We start from the raw sequence: 22,945 nt of genomic DNA, 5'->3' as shown, positions 1-22,945 counted from the left end.
ACACGAGGTATGGTTCTGTCGAACATTTAAAACGTCTCAGTTCCGCTGCTCGAATAGGTCAAGTCTCACAGCCATACAACAAAACAGCCCGTACTGTAGCTTGATGCACACGTCCCTTGAGATTCAGGGATAAACCGTTCTGACGCCACTGGTGTCTCAAATTAGCAAACACGGCCCGAGCCTTGCAGATTCGTGCATTCACCTCATCTGTCACACTACAACCAGAACTAATGCAACTTCCAATATACGTACAGCGCTCCACAACTTCGAGTACCTCTCCCTGGATCGTAAGTGGCCTGTACGTCAGTGACTGTACGTCCACAAGCATGACCTTACACTTTGTAGATGCAAAGTGCATACCAAAGGACGGGATGACTTTGGTCAGTTCATCCAAGAATACTTGCGCCTTTTCCTCCTCTTCGAACATGAGAACGATGTCGTCTGCATATTCCAGATCGACAAGGTTTTCTTCACAGGCTACTTGGAACACCAGGTTTTGGAGACCCTCTAGCGTTCGTGTGTGAATACATAGGGTTGAATACACCAACCGGAATTACGACGCCTGTCAACCAGTTGCTGGCGGCAATTTGTAGCATACCATACAAAGAACAAGACGGGATGAATTTTTGTTTATAGTGCCAGACATAACTCGGAACACAATTGGGCTGCATACGATAAATGTTATCTTAAATCGAATGGTTTTCAAGCGCAGAAGAAGAGAATTGGTGCACAACTGCGCGTACAAAACTGAAGATTTCAAGAGCCATTGCCACTTTCAACTATACAAAATTGGTTATGAAAAAGTTTATTCTTGTGATACTGAGTTGTACAGAGGAATATATTTAATGAACGTGAGTTTTTTCCCGTGACCATGAAATCGTACTAATTAGATGTAGTAGATACTGTTTGGAGCAGTGGAAATATGAGTGTTCAATCTTATTGAAACTGCACCTGAATTTCCTGGGTTATAAAAAAGGCTTCCTTTCAGTAAGTGTTTGGAGTGGCTCACTGATTGTTGTCATTTTGCAGGGTCCCACCTCTGACAATTCATGTATATTCTACTACTTACCAATCGTGTATGTGCCTTGAAAGATGTTCGCAGGAGCTGACACACTGGTGCTCAAGTATACGGTAAGTCCCATGCCACTTGATCTAATCGTTTGATCCAGCGGCGTACCACAGTAACTGCCAACTTCATTCAATTGACCGGACGTTCCCTCGTACACCTTCACAACCCCCTGGTTACAGCCAATCTGTATGGATACAAAAGTCATAAAAACAAGGGTGAATAATTTGTCCTTACATAACCATTTATGTACTGAGGGTGACAGTGAGAAGTCAAGAAGCTCATCACTACGTTTTTATCTTACAAGACATTCATATTTTTGACCGCGTTTAATTTTAGCGCCACAACATTCAAGTGACGCCTCAACTAGGTTTCTAAATATCCGGTAGCAAAAAACTAGTAGTGATTTTGTCCTAATTGAGCAAGTACACAATACAGTTCCTGAAAATGTAAACAAAATTAGTTAACTGCTTACAGAAGACTTGCTCGCGGACAAGCAACCATCAGCGTCCATCATTTGGGGTGAACGGTTGCGCCTAGCACCAGTGACAATTTCTGAATCGACTTGCCGTAACACGATATACATCGTACCAGGAGAACTTCGCCGATGCACGCATTCTTATAATAACAAGGGACTCTTGTGACGCGTCTTGAAATCTACTGCTTTTTGCCGTCAGAAGTACATTTTTGGATTACAAAATCCTTCTAGAGTTATCATCTGTACTGTACTGCACTGTGCCCTGAACACCGCATGATATCTTTCCAACTAGACATAGGAGAAAGCTTACTTGAATGTTGGAAATGTGTAAGGACACCGACTGGCCCTCAGTTGGTATGATCTTCCATAGACATCTCAAATAAGGCGTGTGCTCGAAACCTGCTGGTGGGCCCACAAATGAGCCTGATGCCTCCGTTTCAGTAAACTGACACTCAGCTAGAAAAAAGAAAACAAACGGAATCACCACCAAGTAGTGAGCTGTCTACCTCAAATATTAGTAAAATAGAATAGCAGGTGAGAACAAGACTTTGAAGCACTGATAGAACAGCTTGACTTCTAATTGTCGTTCACAATCATATTTTGATTTTACTGCTTGGTTTACTGCTGTCTCTTCTAACTGGCTGACTAAACACTCAAGACACCTAAGAACCGTGTTACTTACTACTAATTCATTACCTATTTATTCATTATCCACCATTTACTAAGAAAGAGTCACCCGGTCTTAGTATCATTTGGAAGCCAGTAGCTAGTGTGGTAATAGCAATTTAACCGTCCTCTCCGTACCAAATAAGTATGATGCCCCTCAAAAATTAGTTCATATTTATCCTATTCGAATTTGAGAATTTTGCATATTCATCCTAAGTGGCACTCTTTTTCCAAGTGGATAAAGGACAGGCTCCACGCCTTACTTGCGTGCTTGTGGAGAACAGGCAATATTTTCCAAACGTTGAACATCTTGGATAGGAGAAGAGGTCAAGCGGTTTGCATGAAAATTCCAAACGGGTCGGATTAGAGCAAGAAATAATGAATAAGAACTAAAAGTGCACGAAATTATTAGCCTGCAAATTGGACAAGCTAACTTGCAACTTGGAAATGCATGCTGGGAATTATTCTGCTTGAAACATGAAGTTACGCCAGATGGGCGATCAAAATCACAAATGAGGATTTGGGATTATTCTTTCATGAAGACCATTTGTTCCCCGTGCTTGGAACCGACGGTCAGAGATGAAGTTCGTAATGGAACATATCGTCAGCTGTTTCACCCAAAACAATTTATCACAGGCAAAGAGGACGCAGCCAACAACTATGCACGTGGCTACTACACTGTTGGTCGCGAGATGCGTAACCTAGTACTTGATAAGTTTCAAAAGTCTGCAGACCAGTATGATTCACTTCAAGGCTTTTGGTTTTACAATGCGCTTGGCGGCGGCACTGGATCTGGTCCGAACGCATCGCTTATCGAACGACTTGTCGTAGATTATGCGAAGAAAACCAAACTGTAATTTCTGATCTACCCATCGCCTCTGATCTCCTCGGATGTGGTAGAGCCGTACTGCTCACTGATGAACACCAAAGTTTAGTTGCTACATACAGATAACTGATTTATGCTCCAGTCAGATTGCGATTGGTCCTACCAGAGCTGTTTGCTTAGGAGTTCAGGTAGCTTAAATCCAGTACGGATTCCAAGATTCTAACCCAAAATGATATTCTGCTTAAACTTGAAGTTAAGCCAGATGGGCGATCAAAATCACAAATGAGGATTTGGGATTATTCTTTCATGAAGACCATTTGTTCCCCGTGCTTGGAACCGACGGTCAGAGATGAAGTTCGTAATGGAACATATCGTCAGCTGTTTCACCCAAAACAATTTATCACAGGCAAAGAGGACGCAGCCAACAACTATGCACGTGGCTACTACACTGTTGGTCGCGAGATGCGTAACCTAGTACTTGATAAGTTTCAAAAGTCTGCAGACCAGTATGATTCACTTCAAGGCTTTTGGTTTTACAATGCGCTTGGCGGCGGCACTGGATCTGGTCCGAACGCATCGCTTATCGAACGACTTGTCGTAGATTATGCGAAGAAAACCAAACTGTAATTTCTGATCTACCCATCGCCTCTGATCTCCTCGGATGTGGTAGAGCCGTACTGCTCACTGATGAACACCAAAGTTTAGTTGCTACATACAGATAACTGATTTATACTCCAGTCAGATTGCGATTGGTCCTACCAGAGCTGTTTGCTTAGGAGTTCAGGTAGCTTAAATCCAGTACGGATTCCAAGATTCTAACCCAAAATGATCGATTTTCCCAGTATTGTATCAAACAATGAATGACAGAACGAAAACGAAAAACAGCAGCAGCATTTTTGGGTAAAAGCAATGATTCGACGATGGTGAGTGAACATATATCAGCTGATCCGCTATTATCCCGTGAACCGGATCTATCAAGGCACCACTGGGATGAAACGTCATTTATCTCTTGTCTGTGTGTCAACCATTTATTTTATTTCCTGTTTTTATTTTTATTCTGTTATTTTTATTTATCATTTTATTTTACCTCCAGCTTGGATATATTTTGCAAAGGTTCATTGAGGCGCTAGCCTTTTTTTTCAGTTTCACACATGATTTGTTACTCACTGGTCTAGGTGAGCATACGATTTAATAATTTCCGCCTGTTTGAGTAAATAGTGGTAAGAAACGGAGGCAAAATACACAAAAAAGGGTCACCGAATCGGAGGATTCTTCCGACTGAGCCATTAAACTAATAATAGATCACCAAAGATCCATGACTTTGAATCGTAAGAGTTCCTTTTTAGAAGAAGAACAACAACAGGTCGACGAACTTGTGTTCGACAAACTTCTTTTTAAGACTTATAGTTGCAGAGGGGAAAACATCAATGTGTAACCGTTTAATCAGCATGTTGAAGCAGAAAGTAGAAAGAATGAAGGCACTGGATACTTGCCAAGGAACGGTTAGTCAAGCCACCAATAAAATGAATTGAGTTTATCAGTGTAGGCAGTGCTATGGTTGTATGTTCAACGCAGGATGTATGTGTGGGGTAAGTGAGCCAGAGAAAGCAAGAGAAAATGTTTTGCTTACGAAGGGATGGGTCGCGAAAATACGTGGCGATACCTCCAGGCATTGTAATTGTGCGGTGCTGTACCGATCTGGGTAGTATTCACCGAGACCAAATTACTGTCACTGAATTAGAAAAAACAGCTGTGTGCATGAACCAAGTATCCAAAAATACGCCAAAACTTACGTGCTTCGTACTCTGCAGTAAACTGGTCTCCAAAACGATATTTCAGGTTGGACAATTTCAGCTCCATTTTGTTTTCGGAGGACAGAAAGACCAACTCCCGTGCGTGTCCACAATAGGCTTTCACCAAACAGCAACTCGTGCTTTCTCCGTTATACACTTCTAACATGTTTCCCTCACAAGTTTCCTTAGCTCTTCCCACCTGAAAGTTCAAGTATAATGAGATTTAAGTGGGTTTAATACACTCAGATTGCAGGTAGTCTCACAACAAATACGTGAATCTTGTTGTATCTCCATCGGAGTGACCTCTGTCTGCAATATTTTGCATCAGTTTAGTGCTCATCTGGACAATTCATGTGGCAACATTGAGCGATTCATCACTTTTCGAGAGAATGCTCTCCAAGTGGTGTCGCACAACAAACGCACTGTGAACAGTTGAGTTCCATCTCGCTAAGAAATTGCGTTGAAATCTATAGTTCAGTTGCAGCTTCCACATTTTCTTAGGATGGCCAAGCTACGTGGCAGAAACATAAACGAATAGTTTAGGAAAGTGGCAACCAGTTGGTTAGCAGTAAAATGAATCACATATCTGAGAGCTTTTTGTAACCTTCCTATATCCCATTCAAGTAAACTCAGTGATTCTTCTTATGTGAGTAGACGGAAGGGCCCGATTGAAATTGTTGTCCTATGCAGGAGGTCCCCCTTGCATGACCAGCACTAGTTACAAGAAGCACGCTGGTGATTCCGAAATAGTGTATTTTGTCCTTCTGAGCTTTACTCTCGCTGTGTTTCTAGTTGGTAGTCAAGGTTAAATACCTGAGCCTATCACCCAGAGTCGATGGCAACATTTCCTATAAGGACAGCGAGGTTGTGGTAGGCTTATTTGGAATTATAACTGCTTTATACATTTGCAGACCATAGATGCCTTCTAAAATCCAGCAGGTGATGATACATTTCCTGACTGCTTTACAGCCGGCAATGTGTGACTGGAACATGTTCAACGTCACCCTCTCGTCCGACGTAGTTTCTGTTGCTTAAAAGGCCCATCAAACAGACTTTGAACTTCAGATAATTTTCAAGAGTAGAACCCAAAAAGTAGGATGCATGTTAAATTGGATCTTGAGGGCACCCTAAATGTTTTTCAAGCAGTCCTGCTCATGTCCAAGTGGAACTCCCACTGAGCAGCACTGGATCGGCCTTACCTGGTTAGGCTAGTTTATTTACGACTTTTCGCTTCTTCTAGGATTCCTAGCTGAGTAAAACACTTTGTAATCCCTTGATTTGCTAGCATGGCTACCTTGTCTTGTCAGCACCAAGCTTTCCAAGTCTTTTTAAAACTTTACCAGTAACTTTTAGAAAACGTGAGTAACGAAAATAATAAGAGAGGTATGTGAAGGTACCCTCCGGTAAGAGAACGACTTCCTTTGTTCCATTTGTAACGTCTGAATCTCCTTTCCAGGAACGCCGCTCAAAACACAATGGTGAAATATATCAGTCTGTGTGGGTCAAATACATTGCTGAACTGACCACAGGCCCATGCGAAATGCAACAGCGAGCAGACATTTTATGCCGCTGCTAACAGCAAGTTTATAAAAATACCGGAATTCAACCTGAATACCCTAGACAGAACCCAATGAACCCACCTAGAGAAACGGTCCAAATTATGTTGGTTTTTCGGTAAACAATATTTTTTCAACTGACCGGTAGAATAGTGAAGACTTTGGACTTAATGTCATTCTGAAATTAGTGAATGTGGGCAGCTTCAAAACGGTATTATTTAAGCTAGGTCTGGTCAGTCGAATAAGGTTTCTTCACAAGTCAGCTGCTAGTGCTTGGTGATCAATAAAACAAAATTGTACCATAAAATTAACTCTATCTTTGGGGTGAAAAAAAGTGAGGAATGAGGTTTGAAACTTGAGAGCGCTGTGATTAGGACCACCAGCTGGCGATTTTTAATGCGCGAACGGTAAAAGCGCTCAGATAATCAGGAAACATGAAATATCAATTAACCATCCAACTAAGGGTCATGTATGGTCACTATGAAAGGAACCGAGTACCTGGGAACAGAAAATACTACGCTATCAGAATTCCAAACCCGACTATTGGCCGGAGAACCATAATCTTGTAGACGGGCAGTTCAGCAGACAGCTGTTCTTTTGAAAGCTTTCTGTTTAAATCACGTATGGAACGTATGAAACACATCTGAACTACAATTCCTGGTAGACATATCGTCCTCAGAATACACACATAAGGTAGCCGTGTAGCACCACTATTTGCACACAAAACTCCATTTGTTGGAGTGCAAAACATTTTTATTCTTTGACGGATTGTTCTAAAACATCGTAATAATGACAGAACATCTGTAGCGGTGGATTAAGGCGCCAGCCAGCGGAGTGATAATGCATCATATCGTGACCAACTATAGGGTGACAAAAACGATCCCAACCGATCAGGGGCCTTCCTTTGACAGCGAAGAGTTTCGTAATTGCTTGCAGAAGCTAGGTATCAGACGGCTAAAGACGGCACCATACCACTCACAAACAAATGGCCTAACCGTACGTAATAATCAAACGATCAAAGAGCGGCTGGCGGCCAAAGGAGGTGACTGAGAAGTGAGCTTGCCAGTGGTGCTGCTAGCTCATCGTAATTCCATACAGCCAACCACAGGGAAGTCCGCGTTTACACATACTTTTTGCTCGGTGGTTATAGATATCACTGCATTCCCCTCCGATGATCTGATCGTGGAAGTAGTCCATATGACTGATGCATGGATACACTCCAATGTGTGGACTTTCCACTTTGGAGATCAGGAATTGGGACAATATGTATTTGAGGCAACAGTTTAGATGCATGCGCGACACCGACCATGCAAGTAGGTCGTGTTGAGTCTTCTATAAATTGTCTCTGCTTTTTGCTTATTTGTGAGAAAATGGCTCTTTGAAGAAGTTGGTCGACTGACATACGTCAACAAGTGACTCAGGCAGCAGAACTTATGAGGTGTGATCTGTCCATCTATCGATTTACATATTCAAAAAGCCTTTCAAGTTATTTCAGCATTATTACTTCGTCGTTTTGACCACACGCGGATAGTGCTGGTCAAATACTGAAATTTTTTTAGCATCCTATCTGACCAGTAATACACAAATGCGTACTCCACTGGCTGCTCTTGGCTATAAATGCTGTCACTAATCGAATAGATAAACACAGTGTCCCGAGAAATAAGCTGTCCTTGAAAATTTGAAAAAATGAAACCTCGGAGGAATCTTAGCAAACGTCTGGATACCCATTTGCTGCAACCCTCTGCCAAGACAAGACCATATTTTCAACCCGTCACCTTTTTTTTAATCTTCCAAAAACAGACGTCACCTACGTCGAGTGGATGCAAAAGTTTTACATCCCATCCACAACTTGGTGTACGCAGGCCGAGGAAAACCCACCTCTAGTCGTGGCTAAAAACCACTTATACAATGTTATTTCTTGTTTAAAGTTACCACTCCATTACGCAGCGCGGCACATTAAAAATATGGTAAAAGTTGTTCAGTCACATACTGCGCCGCTATTAAAGTTCGTCTAACTTACGTAGAATGAGGACAGTCGCAGAATGACAGACTTTTTGTTTTTCGGTTGGATCATCCACGTGCATGTCGTTTGAAAGCCTGGAACTGATAGCCACTCGAACGCACCACTTAGTGCTTGAAATCTGTGACAGCTTTCCACTATAATTTCAAGAAGAATATGTGCGCATTGAAAGATTTTCTGGAAAACGCCAACTAGTACAGTTTGGTAAGGTGGAAAAATAATATTTCAGGCGAAATTCTTCGCTTGGGTGCGAAATTTCGACTTCACGGTTGCGATGATGGAAACGGTTCAACGGAGGAAGTGTCCTGAGTGAAACAAGTTATCCGTATTTACAACAGGAAAGTAGTTGTAATAGCTAGTACTGTCAGGAAGAGGTAACAAGACGTCTGTATTCTGTCGTTTAATTAGGTATGGTAATACTGTTTAACTGATGTAGGCCTGTTGTTGTGACTGCTAAACGGTTGGTTTGGAGAGTAAAACAACAATTAGTTAACAGACTGAAGCATGAACGATGTATGCGATCGGTTGATAAGCATGATATGAAATAAAACAACGTGAATGAGTAGTAGATGGTGCGTAAGTTTAAGGACTAACGGGATTCGCGTGGACAAGACAACGCACGTCACGAAGAATGGACAAAGAGGGGGATACACACAGGTAAGAATAAGTCAGGGGATATTACCTGGTACACTGGTGATCATCACAATTGTCTCCACACGACAGATTATGTTATATTGACAATGATGTTGCCACTGCCTCAAAGTATCAAACATGCTTTATTAAAACAGTGACACACTATAGATCGCCTCTGGTTTTCCAATAGGGACTGAATATACTTGAAATACACTTGGTTAGGTATTTCTAAACCTACTAACTTTGAACAGCCTTCCGCAGAAAGAAGAAAACATGTGAGAAGTCGCCAATCAAAATTTTGTTCTCAGAACTGCTGAACTGGAAGATAATGGTTCCCCCTGTTGGCCAATAAGGGTTAATGACTGCTTGCTAGCTATTTGTTGTCTTGTCTTATCACGTTATACGGCCTGCTCAGAGGTCACGGTTTCTAACCAACCCAAGGATTTGTGACGTACCCAGTAATCATGGTCACTGGTTAAAATGAAACAGTTGGGTTGTCATGCTGAATTTATCCCGTTTGTTTAACTACGTTTTAGACAATTTATCTAACCAGCGTTCGCCCGAAAGGTTGAGGATATATTTGTACATTGGTCCCTGTTTTGTTTAAACATGGCATCTGACCTTATCTTGTTTAAAGCGCAGTATTTTCAGATCTTTCAAGGTCAAAAATTTATTGTGGTAAGATCTCAATATAATGAGCAGTATTTGCGGTCTGCGATTGCTTTTCTACAGAGAAAAATTATCATCTTCATGGTCGATCGTAAGCAGTGATTAGGTGTATTTATTTTCGGTTAGAAACCACTTCAAGTAGGAACTACTCCCTTAAAAAGGGTCACAATTTCAGATTCAACTTTGTGCGCACCATATCTGAGTTAGTTACATCTTTCTGAGAGAAGGGCTTGTCCCATTGCTCTTCACAGTTTGAGTCCGAAGGATTGTTGTAGTTATAAGGTAATTTTTCGTAGGGTTACCAACACTCCTTGGAAGATCAATTGGAGGAATATTGGTCAAACGATAGGTGACGAGTTAAATATGACTGGACCTACACAGGGCTTTTGACACCTCATAAAAAGTCAGCGCACTTAAATCTTAGTTACCAAAATCCAAGAACGCATCAAGTTGAGTTAATTTATTTCTATTGACAGGTGTGTCCCACAGCACACGGAAGACCCAAAAGTGAAAATTCCGAGCAACGTAGTAAGAATGTGACTTTCGAATGAGCAAAAACACAAGATGGCCAAAATTATTAATTCCCACTCAAAAGTACTCGATTATCTTCCTGCTCAGTTAACTGTCTATCTATTCATCTATCAATCAATCAATCAATCATTCTATCTATCTATCTATCTATCTATCTATCAATCTAATCTATCTATCTATCTATCTATCTAATCTATCTATCTATCTATCTATCTAATCTATCTATCTATCTATCTATCTAATCTATCTATCTATCTATCTATCTAATCTATCTATCTATCTATCTATCTAATCTATCTATCTATCTATCTATCTAATCTATCTATCTATCTATCTATCTAATCTATCTATCTATCTATCTATCTAATCTATCTATCTATCTATCTATCTAATCTATCTATCTATCTATCTATCTACCTATCTATCTATCTATCTATCTATCTAACTACCTATCTATCTTTGTATGTATGTATGTATGTATGTATGTTTGTATGTATGTATGTATGTATGTATGTTTGTATGTATGTATGTATGTATGTATGTTTGTATGTATGTATGTATGTATGTATGTTTGTATGTATGTATGTATGTATGTATGTTTGTATGTATGTATGTATGTATGTATGTCTATATATCCAATATCTATCTATCTATTTATCTAGGAGAATACATAATTATTTCGTTTTATAGCTTTGCTCTGGTGAACAGAGACTGTTGAAGAGACTAAAGATTACAGCCACTGAAACCTGTTCAATAATCTATGCCGAACCGCTATGTGCGTGCTGGTGGGAACTAGTTCATCTTACACTGACAGGTATTTGATAAAAACGGAAAGTACTTAGTACGAATGCATCTGTTATGCATATGTTATGTGTTGACCAGGTATGTCGGCTTTGCCGATCCAAGGTGCATTTTTTTGTCTATGCACTCTGTATAGTTGATTCACATTTCGGACGTATTCACTAATTATCCCAAGGTGTAAAATTCCTTCGTAGTCTTTTGAAAACACTGACAGGTTAGAACAAAATCTGTGTCATGAGAAACTATTTTTGGGTTTCATTGACTTCAATAAAACTGAAATTTTCTACTTGTTTGAAAAGTTCATGAAACTGCAGTGCGAGCAAACGATCAACAGTGTACAACACAGAAACAGTACCTCTGACGTCATGGTAATGGCCAGTTGCGCGGATAAAATAATTTTATCTATAAGTCTTCCCAGTGTAGAGCGATCCGCATAAAAGTAAACTTGCATGATTCATAACTCGCTTCGACTTGTTGAGATGCGACCATCGGATTCGCACGGACATGAATAGTCATATCTCCAGCCGACTTTATTGACCGGGGAAAAATGTTTCCACACATTTTCTGAAGAATCGGGCTATCGACATGGCTTCCATCGTACACTTGTAAGAAGCCATTTGCACATCCATCCTCTTGATTACCCACCTGTCGTTTAGGTGAGAAGGTTTTGGAACAGAAAGTGAGCAGATGTAGCTTGAATAATTACTTTGTGAAAAAAATCACAAGATTCTTGAATCACTTCCATAGTTCAAATAAAGCATTGCCCAACAGATTTACGCAATCCACCCACGTAGGTCACAATAATGAGAGGCATCTATATCTGGAAAGCAATCTTACACAGTTTTACTGTCTTGAATCACGGTGCATCGAAATGAATCAACGGAATCCCCCAATGTGAGTCCTGACAACATTTGCGGTTGCCAAGTTTCCCAAACCTCACAACGTAAGCTTGTTTTCTTGTTATGCACACAAACAAAACAGACACCTGAATGTTAAAGGAAGGATCGAAGCTTTTATGATACCAATGAGGCCTGTTGATGAACCGTAGCTTGCAGTTTGTTCTAACTCTGAGCAAGCCCTAGCTTTCATAGAGATTTAAATGTCACTGTCACTCAGTGGATGCGACAGCATGTAGTTCCACCAACCAAAAAGTTATTCAAAGATGAGTGCCAAGTCATTTTTATCCTTTGTGTATACTTGCCTGGAAACATCACAAACGAGAGATTCAGATGGGTTCCAGGCGAGTCTCTCCAGAAAGGAAACTAGTTTGCAAATGTGTGTATTTTGCTAATTTCGTGCAATTTGACTTCAAGTAGAACATAAAGTGGACGGAAACTCGGGGACTGCGCCTACCTCATGAGCCCAAAGAAGGGCGAAACCGGTCGTGGGCTGTCGACCAAATTTCCAGAAACCTTATGAGTAGTGCATTATGCAGTTGTGGTTTTGGTTTTTTTATAGTTTTTATTTACAGTAGGCTTGCACATACAGTCCTTCTGGAATACTATGACTATTCAGGTTAGTACACATTTAGAGTTATCACGGCGATGCATATGCTTGGCCGGGCTTGAATTCCGGGATGGGAGCCATGTGTAAGTTGTCATCATCACACAGAAGCACGTTAGACAAACTAGCTACATCACAGCCGCCGCTTCAACTAAAAGATAATGCTCAGAGCTCTGCCTCTTCAGACATCGTGTTTAGGCAATTCGCGTGTAAACTTGCTTAGCGCTGATAATGCACCAAACGCGTACGCTATTTTTCCCGGATTCCAATCTCGACTGTGCCGTAGACATGCACTCTCAATGAAGTCAAAGGAGTTCTACCGCCTTTCTTCATAGGTTGGGGCCTACAAGGGAAAACAGTCGTGGAGTGGAGTCGGTGGAAACCCCTTTCGTTTGCGCTAGTTGTTCAAAACCATGCCCAAAGAGAGAATAAAATTACCCAATGATATTTGGTATCCATTTGCTTTGAATTTGTTTTGGACTAGATCCAAAGGTTTTGCAGTTCAAAATCTCTTCTTCACCTAAGCAAATTTTTTCTGTGTGATGATTTGAGGTCGATTGTGTGTGTGCCAAGTAACGTCATTGTAAACAATTGGAGGAGGAGTATTAGACTTTTTTAATTTTGCCAAACAGTTCCTTTAAACAAAATTCATGAGGTACCCAGAGAGCAGTTTTATTGATGCGAGTTTAATTATATCCTCTGTGAGGCCGCCAACAGGCAAGATAATTCCACTCATTCAGTCACCTTCTACACTTGAGTGTTCGCTGTCAGCAAAAGCCTAATGCAAAAACCCCTCTTTTAAACATGTGCCACCACTAAGGAAAAGACAAAGGATCTACTTCTTCCCTTGGTCGCTTTCACGTGGAGTCCTGTCGCTTTCAATTATCCCGACTATTCGCATGCTCACTACAATTTGCCAGATCACTCCACCTTGCTTCTTCACTCACGTTTACCTCCATTCTGCTTTTCGCAACGTCTAACAATTGTTCTATTTAGGAATACAGAACAACTGTGCTTGAAGTAAGAGTAACAAAAACCAGTTTGAAACTTTTTTCTCAGTCAGCTTGTTTAAAAGAACTATAGCCACTGAAATATGTTCGAAATGAGGGTGCTTACAGCGCGAGTACGTGTCCGCATCGTAAACAACGAGTGTGATCTCGGTGACCTTGTGAGTTTCACAGTCGAAATAAGAAGCTTTTGTTGGAAAAATCAAACTTTTCACAAGGAAGTCCCAAGGAAGTCCAGGCACAGGATATCCCTTTCTGACTTACTACCAACCGAACCACCGTTTGTTCAGAAAGTCCAAGGCAAATGTCATGAAGACTGCCGATAGACTTTCCTTCTTTAGCGGTGAGATATTACCAACTATGCTCAACCTAACTTGATGAAAATTCAGTTGCAACTAAAACAATCGCATAGACCTTTGAAACATGCTTCTCTAGATTAAGCTAAGATGTAGGAAAAGCGAATCGCGATATCTATCTATTCACAACTAATGTCGCTTTTGATACCTGTTTTTGGAACTTTGAGAAAGGTTGTCATTCACGTACTATATTCCACACAGTTATCGGAAATATTATCCATCCGAAATGACCACAGAGGAACTGTTTTGATCTTCAATATATAGGGCAACTTCGGCGAACTACTATATACGGGTATCCTTGAATCTCTGTCTCACCGACCGAAGCCAACTTACAATGCTACATACAGGCAAGAGTGAATTGCCGTTTTCCAGTCTTGCGTACCATCCTCATGTGTAGTTACTCATACGTCGAAGGACCTTTGACTTTAGGATTTGTCCTAATATCTCCAATAAATGGTTCTATGGAGAAATGTGACTCACCAGCATTTTCTGGAACCTCAAATCAATGGGTGCCTCTTCATCTGCATGCAGCTTCAAAATACATTCGGTTTCTTGTATTTCTCCGTTGGGCCAACTTATCTCTCCAGAGCTCACGGGAATTTCGTGAATGCAGTTTGCTATAAGGATATGGTATAGTGGCATGTATTAAATTTGCAATGGGGAATGTCACTCACAGGTTTGGAATTACCAACAATTACATGTGGGTGGATCTCAGGGACTCAAATCAGGAACAAAAACACTGAGACACTGAAGGCCGACGCTCTCGTCTATCGGCATGCAGCTGTTATTCGGGACTCATTATGATGTAGGATCGCTAATTCAGGTAGGCAAACCAATTGCCCATGCACTGTAACACTACACAAACTTAATTAGACAATTGTAGTCTTTTTTCGACTCTCGAATGGACGGGAAGAATAGATTTATGAATGCTCATGTATCTAGTTCCGGAGAACATAGATTTCCTTCACTAACCATTTAGGGTGGATGAGGAGCAATCTTCGTAGAAATCAACGTTGTACCACCTGTAAGACGTAGTAGAGGAAAGTACAAAGTGCCATCTTGCAACTTCCCTTTGACTTCCTCCTGAACGTTCCGTCATATTTGCAAAATGACTTTGACTTTATTCCACAGGATTACAATATTCAGGCTACTTTTTGACCTCGAGTGTCCCAACAGATTTAGAAGCTTTCACAAAGGATCACCTCTAAAATGGGTACAAATTCAGCCGATGTCGAACGTGCTCTACAGGATGCACGGTGTTGTCCCTACTTGAAAAACAGAACAGATTGAAGTTATTGCTCTCAGACAACGTGTTGAACCGGCTTGAGGAATTTCGACAAATGGGCAGTAATATCGTCTTTTTCCTCTTCAGTTAATGGTAGAGGGCTGTGTCCTGTTCTGCATTACATTCTTTCTGTAGAACCTTTTCAAAATGGACAAAGACTTCTCGAAGGAATCTACGAGTGTAAGGGTAAGTGACTCCGCTAGCTATCAGCTGGCATACTCGGCAATGTTGCTACCACATCTACCAACAAAACAAACACACAGTAGCACCAAAAATCTGATTAAATATCTCGACTTTTTGTTCTCAAGTATGCTTGTCATCGGAAGTGCTCGTTAGACTAAGGTGCAAAGGGGTCCAAACTTCCAAATATTGGCCAACATTTGGAAAACAAATCATTGAGTCATGGGTAACTGATCGGTGGCGTAAATAACTCTGTTATAACTCTGCCTACTTGTCGGTCAGTCCGACTGCTGGGAGAACTCCTTTGGCCTAATGGGCCAATGGGAAGTCGTTTACAGGAGGATAGTTTTACTGGAAAAAGCGATTAATGTTAAATGGATTGTACTATTGAAAGGGCAGGTTAACGAAACGGAAATTCCCCGCTGTATATTAACCTGAAGCCGGCAAAGATATTTGGAAAAATTTTCTAGATAACGAAATAGATGATAGCAGATGTACAAATTGAGCGAGCGATATGAAATGATTCCTCTATAGAATATATTTACTTGGCAAAGCGTATGCAATAATGACTGGTATTTTTTAAAAGTCACCCAAGAGTCACCAAAATACTGTTTTCCATACATAATCCAACAAGTACAATAATTTCGAACAAAGGTTGCTTATCTGAAAGAATTGTATAGTGCTTTGCTACCTTTGTGCCCTTGTTACCAGTAGTGTAACACGCGGATGCGTGAAGTTCCGCCGTTTATGCTGTACAATAAACAAAAACTCACATGACGTGTGGTGAGCCACAAATCGATCACTTGTAAAGACTTCTGTACGATGCAGGTGAATCAACATATGTGGACCCGATGAAGCAATCGGAATAGGTTGTATAGTCCCGCAGTACTTTCCGAGTAAGTTGGCCCCAGCCGTCTCACCATCGTACACATTCACATAATTCCTTTCGCAATCTGCAATAACCCCTCCAAGCTGAACGAAAAAAAATATCAGGCAATTTGTTTCTGTTTCTTTTACCAATCAGGCGACGACAAACTGACTAATATGGTAATATAGAAATAGCCCTGCCAAAAGATACTATTTCGAAGTAAAACCAATCTCTCGAAATGGTCCCAGCAATATTCTGTGTAATCCTCTGAGCTGAGCCAAAAATGCAAGTGTAAGCAAATGGGATCGGTTTATAGGCACTTGAGTTTGTGTTGACCCCAGAAAATAAAAGTTCTGCACCGGATCGCATGGAAAATTCATGATAACTCAAATAACCAGGGATTGATGCGGTACAGACTCAACCACAGATTTGCGAACACTGTGTCTCAACGACAAGGTTTTGTTGATATTTTTTATGTGCTTTTGCATGACACCATTGTACGAGACCGGAAGTACGCTATTGCCGTAGCAGTATACTTAAGAGTTTCCAGAGGCTGGGTTCAAATTGAGCCCTGACATCAACCTGTAAAAACATTTGGGCTAGAAAAACAAATAATTTATTCCGGGGAATCCATTTAGCACGTTTGTCAATGTCGAGAATAGCACACCTTGTCCGAGTCTGGCAATAATTGCGTCAACCTTGTTTAGTGAAACTGTAGATGATGTCGTCCTTAAAAATTACTGAAATGGTAAAAAAAGTTGACAGCACTCACTGAAATCCAATGGAATTTTAATATAACTCGCTTCCCATCCATCGGCTTCAGGATCCACTTAGCGTCTAGTACCGGAATCTTGTCTTTGCTTCCAATAAAACTGATGTCTCCAGTTGGAACTGATATAGTGCGTTGGAAATTTTCTGTCCAATAGTGAGTAGAAAACAATGACAAAGTGTAGACAAGAGAAGGAGCGCACAAGTTAAAAGTTGAGTGGGTCGGAGTTGGTATCCTCGAAGGTCATATAGCAATTGATTTCCAAACGTTCTGTCTCCACGAAAAAGGTCAGTGCGTTTGATGTCTTATGTGTGCTGATGTTTGTTCTTTGACAATAAAATATCTGCTAGCCAACTGTTAATCTTGGTATGAAGATAAACTGTCACGTGAACAAAGTCAGTTAACGCATCTGAGCCATCATTATTCTGATATACCGCTAGCACACGAGTTTGATCAAGAGCGGAACAACGGGAGCTCACTCTTCTCAACCGTATGCTTGTTCACTACTATTCTTTTGCATCTTAATTGCAGATTGTTTTGTGTGCACTAACAACTCACCATAGAATTCTGTAGATGGTTGGGGGGTTCTAGGATTCGCTTCCACGTCACTGCTAGTTGAAAAGCTGTCAACCTGTCGCGGTGCCATTATTCCGATATGCCGCCAAGAAAACGTGGTAGCACCAAACACATTTACCTCCTACCAAAGTTTGTGGAATACGAATGAGTTCCTGGCCTTTGGCTTGCTGAACCAAATTCATATAAATTTCATTCCACTAACTAACGTCCTCGTTGTGCACTAGCGGTATTCTTCAAACCAGATTTTCGTGAACACAATTTACCCAACTCAGTCTTTTGTGGGGTTCTTTTAGGGCTTCGTTTTAACTCGTTCAATTACTATTTGCGCGTTAAATGAAGCCCCGTAAATTTTGCTTAGTAGATTAGAATTATTGAATTAATCCCATCTACGTGCAAACTCCGTTTCAGAGAAATGTACAGAAAGCTCCTGCGGAAATGAATTATTATAGTAGAGTTTTGATTCACGATGCAGTCACTTCACTTTAACCCTAGAGAGGGGTCATAGGAGTGTCAGTTTGGTGACCTGTAATTCTGTGAATTCACATATTTGTTGTATATCTTTCGGAATACCAACCAAGAACACAACGTGCCATCACTTTGAGTTCATTTGAATTTGTGCGTCCACCTTAGATTTGCTAAGGGCTTGTCTGCAAACGTACAGAATGCATTTATTTCAACAGTGTCCGCAGAGTAGAACTCTTTAACAAGCATTGCACGACGGGGTCAAATTTGTCGTACATCACCCCAATGGAGACATCTGGTTGATTCCACTTGGGATCTACTACCTGCGCTTGTCAGACGCAATTAGCTACGCTCTGCCAGAGACGTGACATCAGTAGTGGGGTAAACTTCCGTCCTATTCTATTCTATTTTGATCCGGCTTTTATCAAGCTGAAGGTGGTGGGTGGTATTCTACTTTGTGGCATGTGCTTCAAATCGCAAGTTTCTGGAGCGAATCAGTCTCTACATAAATTACCCATCGCTTGTCAAACTACATTCAGGACAGCGGCCCGCGCTCATGACAATTTATCCCACAAACTTGATTCGATTGCTCACCAAGGTATGTGATATGTCTGGGTCAAAAAACTCACGCCTTCTTAAACCGATCCCTTGAGACCGCAGTTTAGGCTGGGCCGACAAACTGGGAAAGCTGCTTTCAACAGGGCAGACAGCCTTCGGATTATTGAATTTAAAATTTGCAATACGTGTTCAAAACAAGAGAACCCGAGAATGAAGACATGTCACAAATTCACGATCCAACCGAAGCGTCGCGTAAAGGAATGTCTGCAAGTGTTTTTTAGCAAATAAAGAATGTGCAGTCTGATTTCAAGAAGCCTGCATATAGACGTTTGCTAGAACTTACTGTTAGTGCGTTTTGTTCCTGTGAAAAAGTACGGAAATGAAATAGTAATATGACATATATGAGACAAATTTGTGAGCAAGTTATTCAATGCGTTGTTTCCCGGACGTTTTGGCTGTGGAGACTGCGTTAACATCAGTCAGCCTCTTATGGCACGGTGGACGGCGAAGCACATGTATAGTGAACGCTCGGGGTTCCAAATGCATTCAGTAAACAAACGCCTCAACTTGGGCAACGTGTGCCTAGGAGGACAGCTACTCAGAATCAGGTTGCAGATATTCATGGGCTTTAAAAATTCTATTGCCTATCGCGGCATCCACAGCAACCACAAACAGTTGTTGCTTGTTTTAAAAAAGTTTGTTTGGCGCAGCAGAGATTCTGCCAAAATTGAGTAAAATAACACCCAGTGAACTTTTGAGCAGTTAATGAAAGTTGGTAAATTACTCGGGACTGTGCTTGCAACATAGTGAAAAAAGGACTAAGAAAAAGTTAGCCCAACAAGTTTTGCTTGCGTCAGAACCACTAACCATGCTTTTTGCCCAAGTCGACATAGAGATTACTACAATGTACCAGTCACGACAAAACACAGATGCCATCCGCCGATAAACTTACCGATGGCTACCTTCTCTAAATGAAATTCATCTGAATGTGGGAGTGGAAGCAAAATGTACGAGCTGATTAAGTCAAGAAATCAGTACAAATATCGGTGTAAAGCACCAGATTTGATGTCTTTAAGCATACAACATAAAGAAGCAACGAAATCTGCATATCAAGGACAACCTCTAACGAGTTGTCACGGCTTTGCTACACCCGCAGTTAGCTTACAGGAATAGATCGCTCCTTCTTAGAATAAATCCACATGACGGAATATTCGGATTATATTAGAGGTTTACAAAGCCGTGCGCATTGTTAGAGTGAGAAGACGCTTCGTCAAACACATCATCGAAAAGTTTTCCGAAATGCCGCTATCACTTTTTCGTTTCCGATCTAGGTTGAAATGTATGTACCATAAGGGAGCATATTTTCAAAAAAGGACGTTTTGTCAACCAAATCAACCAGCTCATTGCGTTAACTCGAAGCATAGAAGTGTCCTGATTTTACAAAATCTCATCAGTTGCAGCAGATACGGTGCAAACAAACAATTCTTATGTAGCCCTTGTATCACCAGTGTATTTTTGATATCTTAGCCAGTTGCAGTTGGTACGTCGTCTTTACGCACAACAATAAGCAGAGACGTGAAGGCGTCAGTTGGCTTGCTTTGCAAACATTTGTGTAAATTCGACCGCAGTTATTGTGACACCATTTTACGATTACCAATATCCCATAGTAATTTGGTAAACAGCATTTAAAAAACAGTAAACAATCACGATGTGGCCACCCAGGTGAATACCTTATTATGGGCCACCATCGAGTCTTACTAAGAATTATCTACTTAAAAACTTTGCTAGTCCCCTGGTAGCAAAGATAACAACTAGTACCTTGATTGCACAAGATGCCATGCTATGTAACGAAGAGACGCGGAAATTCCGGTCGCGAAAATTGGTGGCCATTTATTGCCAGATATAGAAGATCATGATGATATCATACCAACAGTGGGAACAACATAAACAATAAACCTGTGTAAATTCTAAAATCTGTGACTGAACACGGGCATGATCGATTGCTACAAGGGCGACTGAACCTAAACAGTTGACGTGACAATTCAAGGTTAGTGTCAGACAATCATTGTATGTTAAAACAACCAACAAGTACAGCGTTATATCGAAATAAAGCTCTGGCAGATTTCGGAGTTAGCTGCAAACGGCATCGACAAAGGCAAAAAATAAAGGATGTAAACGGAACGGATAATGTGTCGAACATTCAGACAAAAGAGCCGATCTATATGGCCACCATTCAGGGACATGAAAATAGTGGATCATTGGTGAGCCTGCTTTCGCCCATCGTAAAAGCATCATTTTGGTGTGCTACTAAGCGCAAAGGAACAGAAATAGTATGCTTGGTGTATTGAGCTACTGTCATACAGTTTCATTCCAGTTAATATTGCGGGTAACTTGTTTGTAATGACTACAGGTTAGTGTGTCTTCTAGTCACCGCTCACTGCACGAGGCACCCGAAGATGCGACTTTGAATTTTGGGCAGCCGAAACTTACTAGCATCAGGTCTGATTTACCGAGAAACTTATATTGGTAGCTTGCAAACTGCGCATAGAAATGTTTAAAAAATCCCCAGAACTATGCAAATCATACATGCTTGTTCAACTCACCTGGGGCGCAAGTGGCTTTGAACATATTGTGCGTGTTTTCGGCATTTGTGTCCAGAAACAGGGTCAAATGTTTCTGTTCGAACGTAGTGTCCCACGATGTCTTGCTTCCACAAAACTCAGTGATATGAGCCAATTCACCGGACACCTCACCGAATATGTGCAAGCCATTGGTTTTGCAGTTAGTGGTACTTCCATCAACCTACAATGCGAGCGGAGGAATTGCTTCAAGTTTCTGCATTAGAAGTGAAGTGAGTATATGAAGAAACTTAGACCACAAAATTAAGTGCAGAGTTTGGGCCGATAGCTGTTACGTTCGAGATCTTGTGTGACTAAAAACGTTTAGATGACTGAATGACAAATTTGCGCATGTGGTTCCATGTGCAATTCTCATGTGTTTTGACTACTTTGCTGACATCAATGCAAGGAATAGTTATTTATTTGCCCAAATCCCATCCCCAATGCATAATGATCCATCATCAAAGATGGATAAATCAGTGTTGATAGTGGTGCTTTACCTGCCGGGAGATGCTAGGCTTTTCATTAATTTAGTCAACATGATCTGCACTTTGCCTTTGTTTCAGAAACGACACTGATACGCTCGGTGTACTTCAGACCCACAGGCTCCCCACCAAAAGTAATTCCTTCCAGGTTTAGATTAAAGAGAACAGGTCGAAAAGAATATAGACAGTGAGTAAATTCCTGTGCATGCGTTCGGGACCGGAGGTAGAGAGCCTCGCAAATCCGTTGACTGAGTAGTTTCGTCGAAACTCCCGTATCCATGCGACGATGAAGACGATAAATCGGGGGGATATCAGTGATGATGAGGATAATATTGAAAATGACCAGGATGACGATAATGAGCGCTATCTGAGTACACTGGAACACAGCCATCTGCGCTCCATTAAATCATGTTTAAACTGCCATTTTGGTATATACGACAAAAAGATCCCTGTTAAAATTGATCAGATGTGACGGCACGCACATTCGCACATCGTCACTATTCACTGGGTATACGGAAGGTAATTGTTGCTCTGAGCACAAGGGTCTTCCCCAAATGCCCCAAAATACTTTGAAACATACCACCGAGTAGAATTCATTCATAACAGGTTAAGTGGGCATTTTTGCCGCAGACCCCAAAACTCAATTTTCCCCTGATATATTCACCTATATTCTAAAGCAGAGGTTAAACTTACATTGAATTCCTGAAATTGCAACCGCAACTGGAATTTATCCGGTACCCTAATTCTCCAAAGACATTTGAGGGGTAGGTCCGTCTCAAATCCAACAGGCGGAGAGGTGAAATATTCACAGTCATTACTGAGATCAAACTGACAGGCAGCTGTAGCAATGGAAAGAGCATGAAATCTTTAGGTAGAGCAACGTGCCGACAAATGATAAACGTCACATCAAGAATAAGACTCGGTTTCCTTCAAATTCCTCAACAGTCAGAATGGCACGCACTTATCAGCTGTGATGCGAAATTAGGGTAGCACGCACAGAGTGTGTCACATTGATCTATGGTGCATGACTGCAACCGAAGTACTTCACTTAACAAACAGATAAACAGTCTATGAATTGGGTCACTCCGAATTGAATTCCACAGTCATCGGACTAAACAGTGTAGCGCGCGTAAACGATTCCCGTAAGAGTATAACTTGCGCAGCCGTTGATGACCACGTAAAGGATGGTACTGCGGCTCTAATGTGAAACTTGTATAAAACATATGAACATATATATGA

The 22,945-nt window shown here is 41.1% G+C and overlaps 3 protein-coding genes across 3 annotated transcripts in view; 2 read left to right on the top strand and 1 right to left on the bottom strand.

Annotated features, from left to right (window-relative positions):
- Nucleotides 1–1,061: 1,061 nt before the first annotated feature.
- Nucleotides 1,062–22,945, bottom strand: part of T265_11934 (hypothetical protein) — a gene marked incomplete at both ends in the record, with an annotated part of 38,030 nt that continues 16,146 nt past the window's right edge. Inside the window, 8 exons of the mRNA XM_009178765.1 lie at nucleotides 1,062–1,253; nucleotides 1,855–2,000; nucleotides 4,830–5,028; nucleotides 14,386–14,522; nucleotides 16,144–16,342; nucleotides 17,011–17,153; nucleotides 21,207–21,405; nucleotides 22,400–22,545. Of these exons, the coding sequence (XP_009177029.1) occupies nucleotides 1,062–1,253; nucleotides 1,855–2,000; nucleotides 4,830–5,028; nucleotides 14,386–14,522; nucleotides 16,144–16,342; nucleotides 17,011–17,153; nucleotides 21,207–21,405; nucleotides 22,400–22,545 (1,361 nt within the window). The remainder of the gene's footprint in view (nucleotides 1,254–1,854; nucleotides 2,001–4,829; nucleotides 5,029–14,385; nucleotides 14,523–16,143; nucleotides 16,343–17,010; nucleotides 17,154–21,206; nucleotides 21,406–22,399; nucleotides 22,546–22,945) is intronic.
- Nucleotides 2,624–3,660, top strand: T265_15612 (hypothetical protein; the record flags this gene model as incomplete). Its single annotated transcript, XM_009178767.1, has 2 exons — nucleotides 2,624–3,063; nucleotides 3,240–3,660. Coding segments are annotated over 2 exons (861 nt in total), but the record flags the coding sequence as incomplete, so codon positions are not given.
- T265_15611 (hypothetical protein) lies at nucleotides 3,897–15,376 on the top strand (the record flags this gene model as incomplete). Its single annotated transcript, XM_009178766.1, has 4 exons — nucleotides 3,897–3,959; nucleotides 4,130–4,211; nucleotides 12,511–12,554; nucleotides 15,326–15,376. Coding segments are annotated over 4 exons (240 nt in total), but the record flags the coding sequence as incomplete, so codon positions are not given.

Source organism: Opisthorchis viverrini (assembly GCF_000715545.1).
Source record: "Opisthorchis viverrini unplaced genomic scaffold opera_v5_653, whole genome shotgun sequence".
NCBI lineage: Eukaryota > Metazoa > Platyhelminthes > Trematoda > Opisthorchiida > Opisthorchiidae > Opisthorchis > Opisthorchis viverrini.
The sequence above is the reverse complement of the archived record's forward strand: the minus strand, read 5'-3'. Positions and strand labels throughout refer to the sequence as shown.